At 41.5% G+C, this 12359-nt stretch overlaps 1 protein-coding gene across 1 annotated transcript in view; it reads left to right on the top strand.

Annotated features, from left to right (window-relative positions):
• plekhg2 (pleckstrin homology domain containing, family G (with RhoGef domain) member 2) overlaps positions 1-12359 on the top strand; it is a 225001-nt gene that overhangs the window by 89839 nt on the left and 122803 nt on the right. Inside the window, exon 5 of the mRNA XM_061972275.1 lies at positions 3498-4009. Within this exon, the coding sequence (XP_061828259.1) occupies positions 3498-4009 (512 nt within the window). The remainder of the gene's footprint in view (positions 1-3497; positions 4010-12359) is intronic.

Genomic DNA, 12359 nt, shown 5'->3' with positions numbered 1-12359 from the left:
GGGACTCTTGTCTGTGAATGTACCTTGTAGTTACAACTCCGGTGCAGTAGGTGGCGGTAGCCTATAACTCCGCCAATAGCACTTAATTCACCTGGTGGGCCAGAAGAAGAAGAAGAGGGACGGACGGACGGGATCAAAATACGAGGGTAATATATGTTATAGGTAGATAGGTTATAGCTGCATCGCTCGCGGCTCGTCATATATTTAACGTTAATCCGCGATTTCACCGAGCGTTTCACTGACGGTGAGCAGCCTGACGCTGCTTCATTAACACCGCCGCTGTTTGACTCGTGGCCCGGGGCAGACGCACGTAATAACAGTCAGCTGTTACCATACCGACGAGCTAACGTGTCCAGGTTATAACCCTGTTGTCAATAAACACACGTGGAGACGGTGCTTCAGATACTACATTAATACTCAAGCTAAAATGTCCACTGTCCACTGCAGCATGTGAATGCAATGAAAAGAATACAATCTGAGCCAACCAGCTGTTAAAATGTTGTCCAGGTTAATGTTTTGGCCATTAAAGGCCCTTCATTTCAAGATTTCAACTGTGATCGGGCTTTAAACAGGTGGCTGACCTGTTCAGATGGGTGTAACTGCTACTGGTCAAATAATGTGAAATAGCATTTAATTTTACATGTATGCAATGCCATTTAAATGTTATTATAGATAATAATAATAATAAATACTGTGTAGTGTTGTAAATAGTCAACGGGAAGGATTTTAGTAAGATATAAGCCATGAGCACTACAGTGTCTCCCTCTTCTCTGGAGGAGGGTCTGGCGAGCGGGACTAGCTCCAGTGCGACCTGTTCAGCAGCAGCAGGAGGAGGAGGAGGTTGACTGACTGGCAGGACACCTCTGCCTCTGTTTCACTTTATGTTGCTGGTAAATAATATGGTTGTAGTAGTAGGCTAAAGTTAAATTATTTAGTATGCACTAATTAAAGGGGCAGAGCTTTAAGATACATTTTAGCTTTTATATTTTATAAGATATATTTTTTGTAAGAACCACAATTAATAAATATATTTCAGTGAATAACTAATTGTTCAAATCTGTATATAAATATGTACATAAAATGTTGTAATTATATTCCAACTCCGCGTTCTTCTTGGTCATCGCCGCAACAGCCGCCACCCCCCACCCCCCACCCCCCGACCACACCACCACAAATAGACAGAGGTGGGACCAAGTCATTGTTTTGCAAGTCACAAGTAAGTCTCAAGTCTTTGCCCTCAAGTCCGAGTCAAGTCCCGAGTCAAGACAGGCAAGCCCCGAGTCAAGTCCAAAGTCAAGACTGGAAAGTCTCAAGTCAAGTCCTAAGTCCTGCATTTTGAGTTTCGAGTCCTTTCAAGTCCTTTTAACCACAGACTAATATATTAACACAGATTGTGTATGCTTTTCAAACGCTGTATTTATTTATTAAAACAAGTGCATTTTAAATTGCAGGAAAGAAAATTGTGCTGACATTGCACTTTATAATAGCACTATTAACCAGTCATTTTAAACATTAACTCATTCCTTTACAGAACAAACACATTGAAAAATAAAGTGCAAATGTACTTATTTGTACAAAAGTGTTAACATTGAAAAAACATGACATATACGTGAACATAACAAAAAAGTTGTACTTTTTATATGTCAGGGCCCTATGCTGCATTGCATTTGCAAAAGACCGAATTAGCCAAGAGTCTGTCAGTCATTTGTGCACGATGGGGGCGTAGTATGATGCCACCATGGCTGAAAACTCGCTCCACTGGAGCACTGGAGGCAGGCACTGCCAAGACTCTCATGGCCACTCGGAACAGTGAAGGAAGAGTCTTCATGTTCAATGCCCAGAACAAAAGGGGGGAGAGAGTTGTTTTGGGTTGGTGCACTACTTGTAAGTGTATCTTGTGTTTTTTATGTTGATTTAATTAAAAAAAGAAAAGAAAAAAAAATATTTCTTGTGCGGCCCGATACCAATCGATCCACGGACCAGTACCGGGCCGCGGCCCGGTGGTTGGGGACCACTGAGGTAAACAACCAACAGTATGTCAGAAAGCTAGCTAAAACGGTACACATATTCATAATATAGTATACATTTTAACTGACCTTTATTTTACTATTTTTGTCTTTTTTTAGGTGGCTAAAATACGCGGTGCTGCTGACCGCCGTCTAACGTTACGTGTGATATATTGACTAACGTAACCCTGCTTAAAAAAAATCACTGAACAAAAAGTATGAATAAGGTAGTGAACTGCAACAGATTCCCGTGTTTGCAATAACGTTATAACGTTAGCAGGGAGTTTACAGCCTCACTGATTTAACTACACAGCAAATAAAAGTCATGTTACTTAGCCAATAAACGTTATCTTACATTCAAAACTTAATTACCGTTCTTTGTGCAACTTCAAATGCCGGACGAAGTTGGAAGTTGTTGCCTCTCCATCAGTCATTTTTGAACCGCATGTGTTGCATACTGCAAACCGTTTTGTGTTGACCACCTTGTAATTTTTATACCCAAACGAAATTATTTTAGGTATCATTTTTTGTTCACTGGCGTGTGGTTTGGACATGTCTTCTTCGTTGGTTGTCCTGCAATTTGATTGGATGAATGCTGTGTGATGAAAACAAAGTAGATCTAATTTGATTGGCTGTTGTACTGAGACCACACCAGCTGACACACGCAACGCTGATAGACAAGTACACAATGAAAAATACGGAGCGCTCCCGAATAACTTTTTCATCTTTGGGTTTTGGGGAAAGTAGCAAGTCATGTCAAGTCATGTCAATTCAAAAGGCTCAAGTCCAAGTGAAGTCACAAGTCATTGATGTTAAAGTCGAAGTCGAGTTGCAAGTCTTTTTACATTTTGTCAAGTCGAGTCTAAAGTCATCAAATTCATGACTCGAGTCTGACTCGAGTCCAAGTCATGTGACTCGAGTCCACACCTCTGCAAATAGATGCCTGTCCTGTGGGAAACACTGTGTGTGTGTATATATATATATATATATATATATATATATATATATATATATATATATATAAAAGATGATTATAATTTTCAGATGCATCCATGTGCGTTTTTTATTGGTGGGGTCGCACATAAATTGAAATTATATTTTATTTCATATCAGCCCTCCACTTTTCTTTTCTTTTTAACCAGTGGGTTGAGAAAATGTAATTAGATATTAAATCAATAAAATGTAGGCACTGACTCTAGCAATAATTATCTTGTCACTTCACTCCAATATTATTTTATGACTTTTATTCCAAAGAAATATTCACCATTAACACACGTTAGCACTTGCCCTTCCAGCTGGGTGAAGAAAGACAGTTGCCATTGATCATGTCTTGATGGATCGAACTAACTCAGATCGGATGTTCAGAGTTTCCCGTCTTAGGATAAGTCAACTCAGACTTCAGGTTTAGACTGTTTGAAGTTTCTTTTCTCTTCCCGTTTAAGGTGTAACTGGAGAGCGTGTCTCTATTTCATGTTTATCTTCTCTCCACAGCTGCCAAGCGTCCCTCCTCGGTGTCCTCGCTGAGCGGGATTGTGGGTAGGATGATGTCCTCGGCCGAGCGAGGAGCCTCGTCCTCCTCGTGCACGTCCGTCAACACCGTCTGCTCTGACTGTGAGCGACCCGCCTCGCTGTCCCTGTCCTCCTCCACCTCCTCGGTGTCCCTCCAGGACGCCTCGCACTCCTCCTCCTCGTCCTCGTCTTCGTCCTCGCTGCCGTACGGCGCCGTGCCGACCTACAACGCCTCCTTGTCGTCGTCGTCGTCCACGCCCAAGAGGAACGGCTCGGACATCAGCCTGGACCTCACCCCGCTCGTCACGCCGCACGCCGCGGGAGGCCGCGTCGCCATGGTGTGCGGGGGTCGCGCCCCCGTTGGAAGTCTGGCTAATCCTGTGGCGGGGGCGTCGGGGGCGCCGCCCAGGCAGCTGTCGCGGCTGGAGCGAGTGGTGATGGAGATCGTGGAGACGGAGCAAGCGTACGTGAGGGATCTGAAAAGCATCGTGGAGGTAAGGGGAGGAGCTTCAGGGGGCGGGGCTTCACTTTGCTTCCTTTGGCGTTCACTGATACGGTACCAATTCCTGCTACCTGGGAATCAATAGGGGTACTCAACGGTACCAATTTCATCCATCCATCCATCCATCCATCTTCTTCCGCTTATCCGAGGTCGGGTCGCGGGGGCAGCAGCCTAAGCAGGGAAGCCCAGACTTCCCTCTCCCCAGCCACTTCGTCCAGCTCCTCCCGGGGGATCCCGAGGCGTTCCCAGGCCAGCCGGGAGACATAGTCTTCACAACGTGTCCTGGGTCTTCCTCGTGGCCTCCTACCGGTCGGACGTGCCCTAAACACCTCCCGAGGGAGGCGATCGGGTGGCATCCTGACCAGATGCCCGAACCACCTCATCTGGCTCCTCTCGATGTGGAGGAGCAGCGGCTTTACTTTGAGCTCCCCCCGGATGACAGAGCTTCTCACCCTATCTCTAAGGGAGAGCCCTGCCACTCGGCGGAGGAAACTCATTTCGGCCGCTTGTACCCGTGATCTTGTCCTTTCGGTCATAACCCAAAGCTCATGACCATAGGTGAGGATGGGAACGTAGATCGACCGGTAAATCGAGAGCTTTGCCTTCCGGCTCAGCTCCTTCTTCACCACAACGGATCGATACAGCGTCCGCATTACTGAAGACGCCGCACCGATCCGCCTGTCGATCTCACGATCCACTCTTCCCCCACTCGTGAACAAGACTCAGAGGTACTTGAACTCCTCCACTTGGGGCAAGATCTCCTCCCCAACCCGGAGATGGCACTCCACCCTTTTCCGGGCGAGAACCATGGACTCGGACTTGGAGGTGCTGATTCTCATCCCAGTCGCTTCACACTCAGCTGCGAACCGATCCAGTGAGAGCTGAAGATCTTGGCCGGAGGAAGCCATCAGGACCACATCATCTGCAAATAGCAGAGACCTAATCCTGCAGCCACCAAACCAGATCCCCTCAACGCCCTGGCTGCGCCTAGAAATTCTGTCCATGAAGGTTATGAACAGAATCGGTGACAAAGGGCAGCCTTGGCGGAGTCCAACCCTCACTGGAAACGTGTCCGACTTACTGCCGGCAATGCGGACCAAGCTCTGACACTGATCATACAGGGAGCGAACTGCCACAATAAGACAGTCCGTTGCCCCATACTCTCTGAGCACTCCCCACAGGACTTCCCGGGGTACACGGTCGAATGCCTTCTCCAAGTCCACAAAGCACATGTAGACTGGTTGGGCAAACTCCCATGCACCCTCAAGGACCCTGCCGAGAGTATAGAGCTGGTCCACAGTTCCACGACCAGGACGAAAACCACACTGTTCCTCCTGAAACCGAGGTTCGACTATCCGGCGTAGCCTCCTCTCCAGTACACCTGAATAGACCTTACCGGGAAGGCTGAGGAGTGTGATCCCACGATAGTTGGAACACACCCTCCGGTTCCCCTTCTTAAAGAAAGGAACCACCACCCCGGTCTGCCAATCCAGAGGTACCGCCCCCGATGTCCACGCGATGTTGCAGAGTCTTGTCAACCAAGACAGCCCCACAACATCCAGAGCCTTAAGGAACTCCGGGCGGATCTCATCCACCCCCGGGGCCTTGCCACCGAGGAGCTTTTTAACTACCTCGGCAACCTCAGCCCCAGAAATAGGAGAGCCCACCACAGATTCCCCAGGCCCTGCTTCCTCATAGGAAGACGTGCTGGTAGGATTGAGGAGGTCTTCGAAGTATTCCCTCCACCGATCCACAACATCCGCAGTCGAGGTCAGCAGAGCACCATCCCCACCATACACGGTGTTGACACTGCACTGCTTCCCCTTCCTGAGGCGGCGGATGGTGGTCCAGAATTGCTTCGAAGCCGTCCGGAAGTCTTTTTCCACTTAATACATTTTATTTTTTTAATGCAGTATCTAAAAGCGCTAATACTGTAAGTAATGTACTTATACGCACCAGCTGTTGGTAACGTGCATCTTCGTTGACATTCTTATTCACAAATTTGGAGGTGTCAAAATCGCCATGTAAAATCGCTAATGCTAATCAGAAGCATGCCATTAGCAAAGCATCAAGCTCAATTACAGTTGCAAGTCCAAGACGTTAGGTGGCAGTGGTGTATAGATTATGATGTGTTGCTTTGCTGTCCGTTGCGCCCCATAAAGTGCTAATACTGTAAGTATTGTACTGTTTGTAACGTGCATCTTCGTTGTCATTACCTAATTTGGAGGTGCAAAAAAAAAAAAAGTACCTTGCACAGGCATAATTATTGATACATTTACGCAATTATTATACTTTGACATAAAATATTGGTCAAAATTGACCAAAGATGTATTGCATTAATAAATGTGAGGATATTTGCATTTAAATAAACATTTCATTTTAAAAAATGTACACAAAAAGCACAGACTTTATGGTAAAATAGTGTTAAAAAATAAGTGTAAAAGGTAAGAAATTTAAGTAAAAAAAAATGTTATTGTTTTTGATACTAAATGTACTGTTATTGCTGTTATTATTTTTTGCTTGTTGTGGTTTATTTGTTACTAATTTATAGCCGTATTTTTTTAACTATAATTTAAAGTTGAGTTTTGGTAATACAATGAATACTAACGGTTTCAATTTAACAAATAATTGTGTTATTAATCGTGAGGATATTTGCATTTAAATAAACATTTTATTTTTAAAAATGTACACAAAAAGCACAGACTTTATGGTAAAATAGTGTTAAAAAATAAGTGTAAAAGGTAAGACATTTAAGTAAAAACAAAATGTTATTGTTTTTGATACTAAATGTACTGTTATTGCTGTTATTATTTTTTGCTTGCTCTGGTTTATTTCAAATAATATTATTATATTAATATTTATTACAAATAATATTATTATATTAATATTTATTTCAAATAATATTATTATTCCAAAACTCAACTTTAGTTATAGTTAAAAAAAAATACGGCTATATATTAGTAACAAATAAATTGTTACTAATATATAGCCGTATTTTTTTAACTATAATTTAAGTTGAGTTTTGGTAGTACAATGAATACAAACGGTTTCAATTTAACAAATAATTGTGTTATTAATCGTGAGGATATTTGCATTTAAATAAACATTTTATTTTAAAAAATGTACACAAAAAGCACAGACTTTATGGTAAAATAGTGTTAAAAAATAAGTGTAAAAGGTAAGACATTTAAGTAAAAACAAATTGGAAAAACAAAATGTTATTGTTTTTGATACTAAATGTACTGTTATTGCTGTTATTATTTTTTGCTTGCTCTGGTTTATTTCAAATATTATTATATTAATATTTATTTCAAATAATATTATTATTCCAAAACTCAACTTTAGTTAGTTAAAAAAAAATACGGCTATATATTAGTAACAAATAAATTATTTGTTACTAATATATAGCCGTATTTTTTTTTAACTATAACTAAAGTTGAGTTTTGGTAATACAATGAATACAAACGGTTTCAATTTAACAAATAATTGTGCTATTAATCGTGAGGATATTTGCATTTAAATAAACATTTTATTTTAAAAAATGTACACAAAAAGCACAGACTTTATGGTAAAATAGTGTTAAAAAATAAGTGTAAAAGGTAAGACATTTAAGTAAAAACAAATTGGAAAAACATAATGTTATTGTTTTTGATGCTAAATGTACTGTTATTGCTGTTATTATTTTTTGCTTGTTGTGGTATATTTGTTACTAATTTATAGCCGTATTTTTTTTAACTATAACTAAAGTTGAGTTTTGGTAGTACAATGAATACAAACGTTTTCAATTTAACAAATAATTGTGTTATTAATCGTGATAACAATATAAATCAAAATAATCGTGATTATTATTTTTGCCATAATTTGTTGTGGTTTATTTGTTACTAATTTATAGCCGTATTTTTTTAACTATAACTAAAGTTGAGTTTTGGTAATACAATGAATACAAACGGTTTCAATTTAATAAATAATTGTGTTATTAATCGTGATAACAATATAAATCAAAATAATCTTGATTATTATTTTTGCCATAATCGTATAGTCCTAGGTTTTGCGTGTGCCAAAACACGTGCAAACCTGATAGCACACGCAAAGCTGATCTACAAAAGGTGTGCAAAGTGGATCGTGTCTGTTAAGTGTGCGGAATAAGGCGTGCAGTCCATTTTGCATCGCTGTCTTCATTAATATGCAAATTATTATTATTTGTCATGACTTGGTCCTGGGTGTTTGCTTTTCCGGGATGCAAGGGAAAGTTGGCTCGGGCGAGACGGGAATGTGAGTACATTTTTATTTAAACTACAAAAAAAGGAAGTAAACAAAAGGCGCGCACAATGGCGGAGAACAAACTATGAAACCAAATACTTGCACAAAGGCAAAAACTATGAACAACAAAAAACACTAACTGTGGCAATAATAAACAAAACTTACTTGGCATGGACAAAAAGGAGCGGCGTGAACGATGGACATGAAAAAAGAGTCAGAACTGTGCAGAGCATAAATGTGGGGTGTCGTCAGAACGACAAACTGAAAACAATGAACTTAAATACTATAGACATGATTAACGAAAACAGGTGCGTGACTCAAAACGTGAAACAGGTGCGTGACGTGACAGGTGAAAACTAATGGTTGCTATGGTGACAAAACAAAACAAAAGTGCACAAAAAGTCCAAAAACAAAACATGATCACACAGACATGACATTATTTAGCACACGCAATGTGATCTATCAACACTCATCACCAATTTGAGAGCACTATTTAGCGTTTTATTTAGCACGTGTCAGAAGGATTTTCAAACTGACACGTCCACAAACAAGTGTGTGTCAACATTTTGAACGGTCAGAAATAAAAAAAATATTAGACATATCCTCTATTCAGCAACATCCTTTTATAATTTAATAGCTGCTAGACGACTTAAGGGGCTGATTAAAACGTAATTTGCTTCATGCGTTTTAGTGCCCTTTAGTATTTTTTCAGTGACGTTTCTTTTTTTCCCCCATAGACTTCTTTAAGTATGCATATTTTTGCGTCTTGAGCGGAGTAATGCGCAGCGTCTCACCAGTGAGCTTCTAAAGTGCCCATAAAAAGTGGTAGATTTTTTTTCTGCTTGTTTGAAAACATAACAAAAAGGCCACGGGTGGTAACATGAATGTGCAGTAAATGAGTGATGCCCCGTATGGTACACGCAAAATCCTCATTTTCAATTGCACACGCAGTCTTAGTAAATCACGCAACACGCCCTACTAATAGTGCACGCTATTTTATGGGCTGCACATGCTGTTTACCACGTGGTGTTTGGATCTGAGTAAATCAGACCGACAGTATACTTTTTTACTGTCCTGCATTCATTACTTATTATTATTAGGGCCCGCAATGGCCCATTGCAAAAGGACTTCTGAAGGGAGTCCTTATGCAATGGGACATAAGGACCTATTGTTATTCTAAGGTTTTATTATTCTTTCTTTCTTCTTCCGCCGCCTATTTGAGCACTAATTTGACCCACTTAACATGCTTCAAAACTCACCATATTTGACCCACACATCAGGACCTGCGAAAATTGTCTTTTAATAAAAAAACCAAACCCCAAAACTCAAAATTGCGCTCTAGCGCCCCCTAGGAAGAAGAAAAAACTATGCTGCCTGTAACTCCCACTAGGAAAGTCGGAGAGACATGAAACAAAAGCCTTTATGTAGGTCTGACTTAGATCTACATTTCACAATTGTATATCCTCGGGCTAAAATCAACAGGAAGTTGGCAATTCCCCCTTCAAGACAAAAAAGTACTAAAAACAGTCACTGTTGCCTCTTTTAGCTGTAATTTGACCCCCTTAACATGCTTCAAAACTCACCGAACTTAACACACACATCAGGACTGGCTAAAACTGTGATCTAATGAAAAAACCTAACCCCAAATCTAAAAATTGTGGTCTACAGCAATTTTTTTATAAAACGCACAAAAAACTGCTCCTCGGATGAAAAATCTAACAAAACTGCCTGTAACTCCCACTGGAAAGGTCGGAGAGACATGAAACAAAAACCTCTATGTAGGTCTCACTTAGACCTACATTTCATAAATTGACAACCCCCAGCAAAAATCAACAGGAAGTTTGCTATTCCCCCTTCAAAATAATTTTTTTTTAAAAACCGGTCACCTTCCTTCAAAAACGAACTCCTCTGAGCGCGTTTGTCGTTTCGCCTTCAAACTAACACAGGAGAGAGATTGAACCCTTGTGATTACAACAACAGAAGCGCTTTTTTTCTAACTGCTCCGGTTTGGATTTTATGACCCTTCAAAGACCCGCTGCGCTGCTGTTTTTTTAAGATGGCTGCTTAAAAGCAGGAAGCACCAACGTGCCCACACAATGCAGACAAGGTAGGTACACTAGACAAAAGTCTTGGGACACTTCAGACTACAAGTAGACAAAAGTATTGGGACACTTAGGACTAGCACCTGCCAAATACGCGGGCCCGACCAACGCTGCTTGCAGCTTTAATTATCATTATTATTTAGGGGCGGCATGGCGAAGTGGGTAGAGCAACCGTGCCAGAAACCTGAGGGTTGCAGGTTTGCTCCCCGCCTCTTACCATCCAAAAAAAAAAAATCGCTGCCGTTGTGTCCTTGGGCGGGACACTTCACCCTTTGCCCCCGGTGCCACTCACACCGGTGAATTGAATGATGAATGATAGGTGGTGGTCGGAGGGGCCGTTGGCGCAAATTGCAGCCACGCTTCCGTCAGTCTACCCCAGGGCAGCTGTGGCTATGAAAGTAGCTTACCACCACCAGGTGTGAATGATTGATGGGTTCTACATGTAAAGTGACTTTGGGTACTTAGAAAAGCGCTATATAAATCCCAGTTATTATTATTATTATTATTATTACCTGTGAGTGACATTTCGGCCACGCCCCCTGTATTAACAAAAAAAAAAAGCAACACCTGCGAGGATCATGACATCATCGCTGTTAACCAATCAGACGCAAGCGAGGCAACATGCTGAATGATTGTGTGTGTGGCAGATTTATTGGCCAGGTGTGAATTCCTACGGGCAAGTTCACCTGCAGGTGTTCTAGGCACACACACATAAACACACGCACACACACACACACACACACACACACATAAACACACGCACATGCACACATCCATGTGTTACACGTCTGATACATTTGGTGTTCGTTGTACTTGTCGTTTTAACAAAAGCTTGTTAAATTTGTGTGGTGCACCATGATGGAAGTCTGGTCTCAAACCACCTGAAATGTTGCGGTTCAACGAGGGGCTCTTGTTGTCCAGGCGTGGCTGATGCATTCTGGGTAATATCGGGGAGTACTGAGAGTTTTGCTTGGCTGATGTATGCTCGGGGGCAACACCCTTCACTTTACCCAGCAGTGGGTCTCCACAGCGGACGACTTTAGGGTGAATGATGAGTCCAGCGATTACTTGCAAATCTTGCTTTATTGATTGCTTGCACACAGCCAATCCAACACAAAACCAACTAGTCCTTCCCCGCATTTACGCTACTGCTCCCTCTCTTCTCTCGCCCACACACTCACTCACCTCGCATGCTGTTACCTATTAAAGGGCCACACACACACATACTCTACTCTCATAACACATAGTACAGTTAGTAGAACAACTGTGTTTTCATTACTGTGTATTTGATAGGTGCCATTGCCCCGGAATTGTATTGCATTGTACTTTCAAGTACAACAATGAGTAGATGAGTGTTATGTGTGTGTATATGTGTGAATAAATGAACACTGAAATTCAAGTATTTATTTTATTATATATATATATATATATATATATATATATATATATATATATATATATATAATAAAATAAATAAATATATACAGTGTTTCCCACAGGACAGGCATCTATTTGTGGTGGTGTGGTCAGGGGGCGGGGGGTGACGGCGGCAGCGGCGATGACCAAGAAGAACGCGGAGTTGGAATATAAGTACAACACTTTATGTACATATTTAGCTCATTAAAATTACCGACAGCAAGGCGAGAAACACTTTATTTCAACAGACTCTGGCGCCGTACCTGTCGTCAAAACTCCAAAGACCGACTGCACAGTTGCGCTAACAAAATAAGAGTCTCAGAAAGCTGGCATGCACAAGCTAGCAAGCTACGGAGTTTGCCGACAATGTATTTCTTGTAAAGTGTATACAAAGGAGTACAGAAGCTGGACAAATAAGATGCCAAAAACCAACCACTTTCATGTGGTATTGGACAGAAAGGAGGACTTTTTTTCTCCTCCATTCGAAAATGCGGACGTTATCAGCACCACTGTCTGATTCCAGTCAATGCAAGTCATCAGAATCAGGTAATACACCAACTTATA

The sequence above is a fragment of the Nerophis lumbriciformis genome, linkage group LG17, assembly GCF_033978685.3.
Source record: "Nerophis lumbriciformis linkage group LG17, RoL_Nlum_v2.1, whole genome shotgun sequence".
Classification (NCBI taxonomy): Eukaryota; Metazoa; Chordata; class Actinopteri; order Syngnathiformes; family Syngnathidae; genus Nerophis; species Nerophis lumbriciformis.
This window is presented reverse-complemented; position numbering and strand designations above follow the sequence as displayed.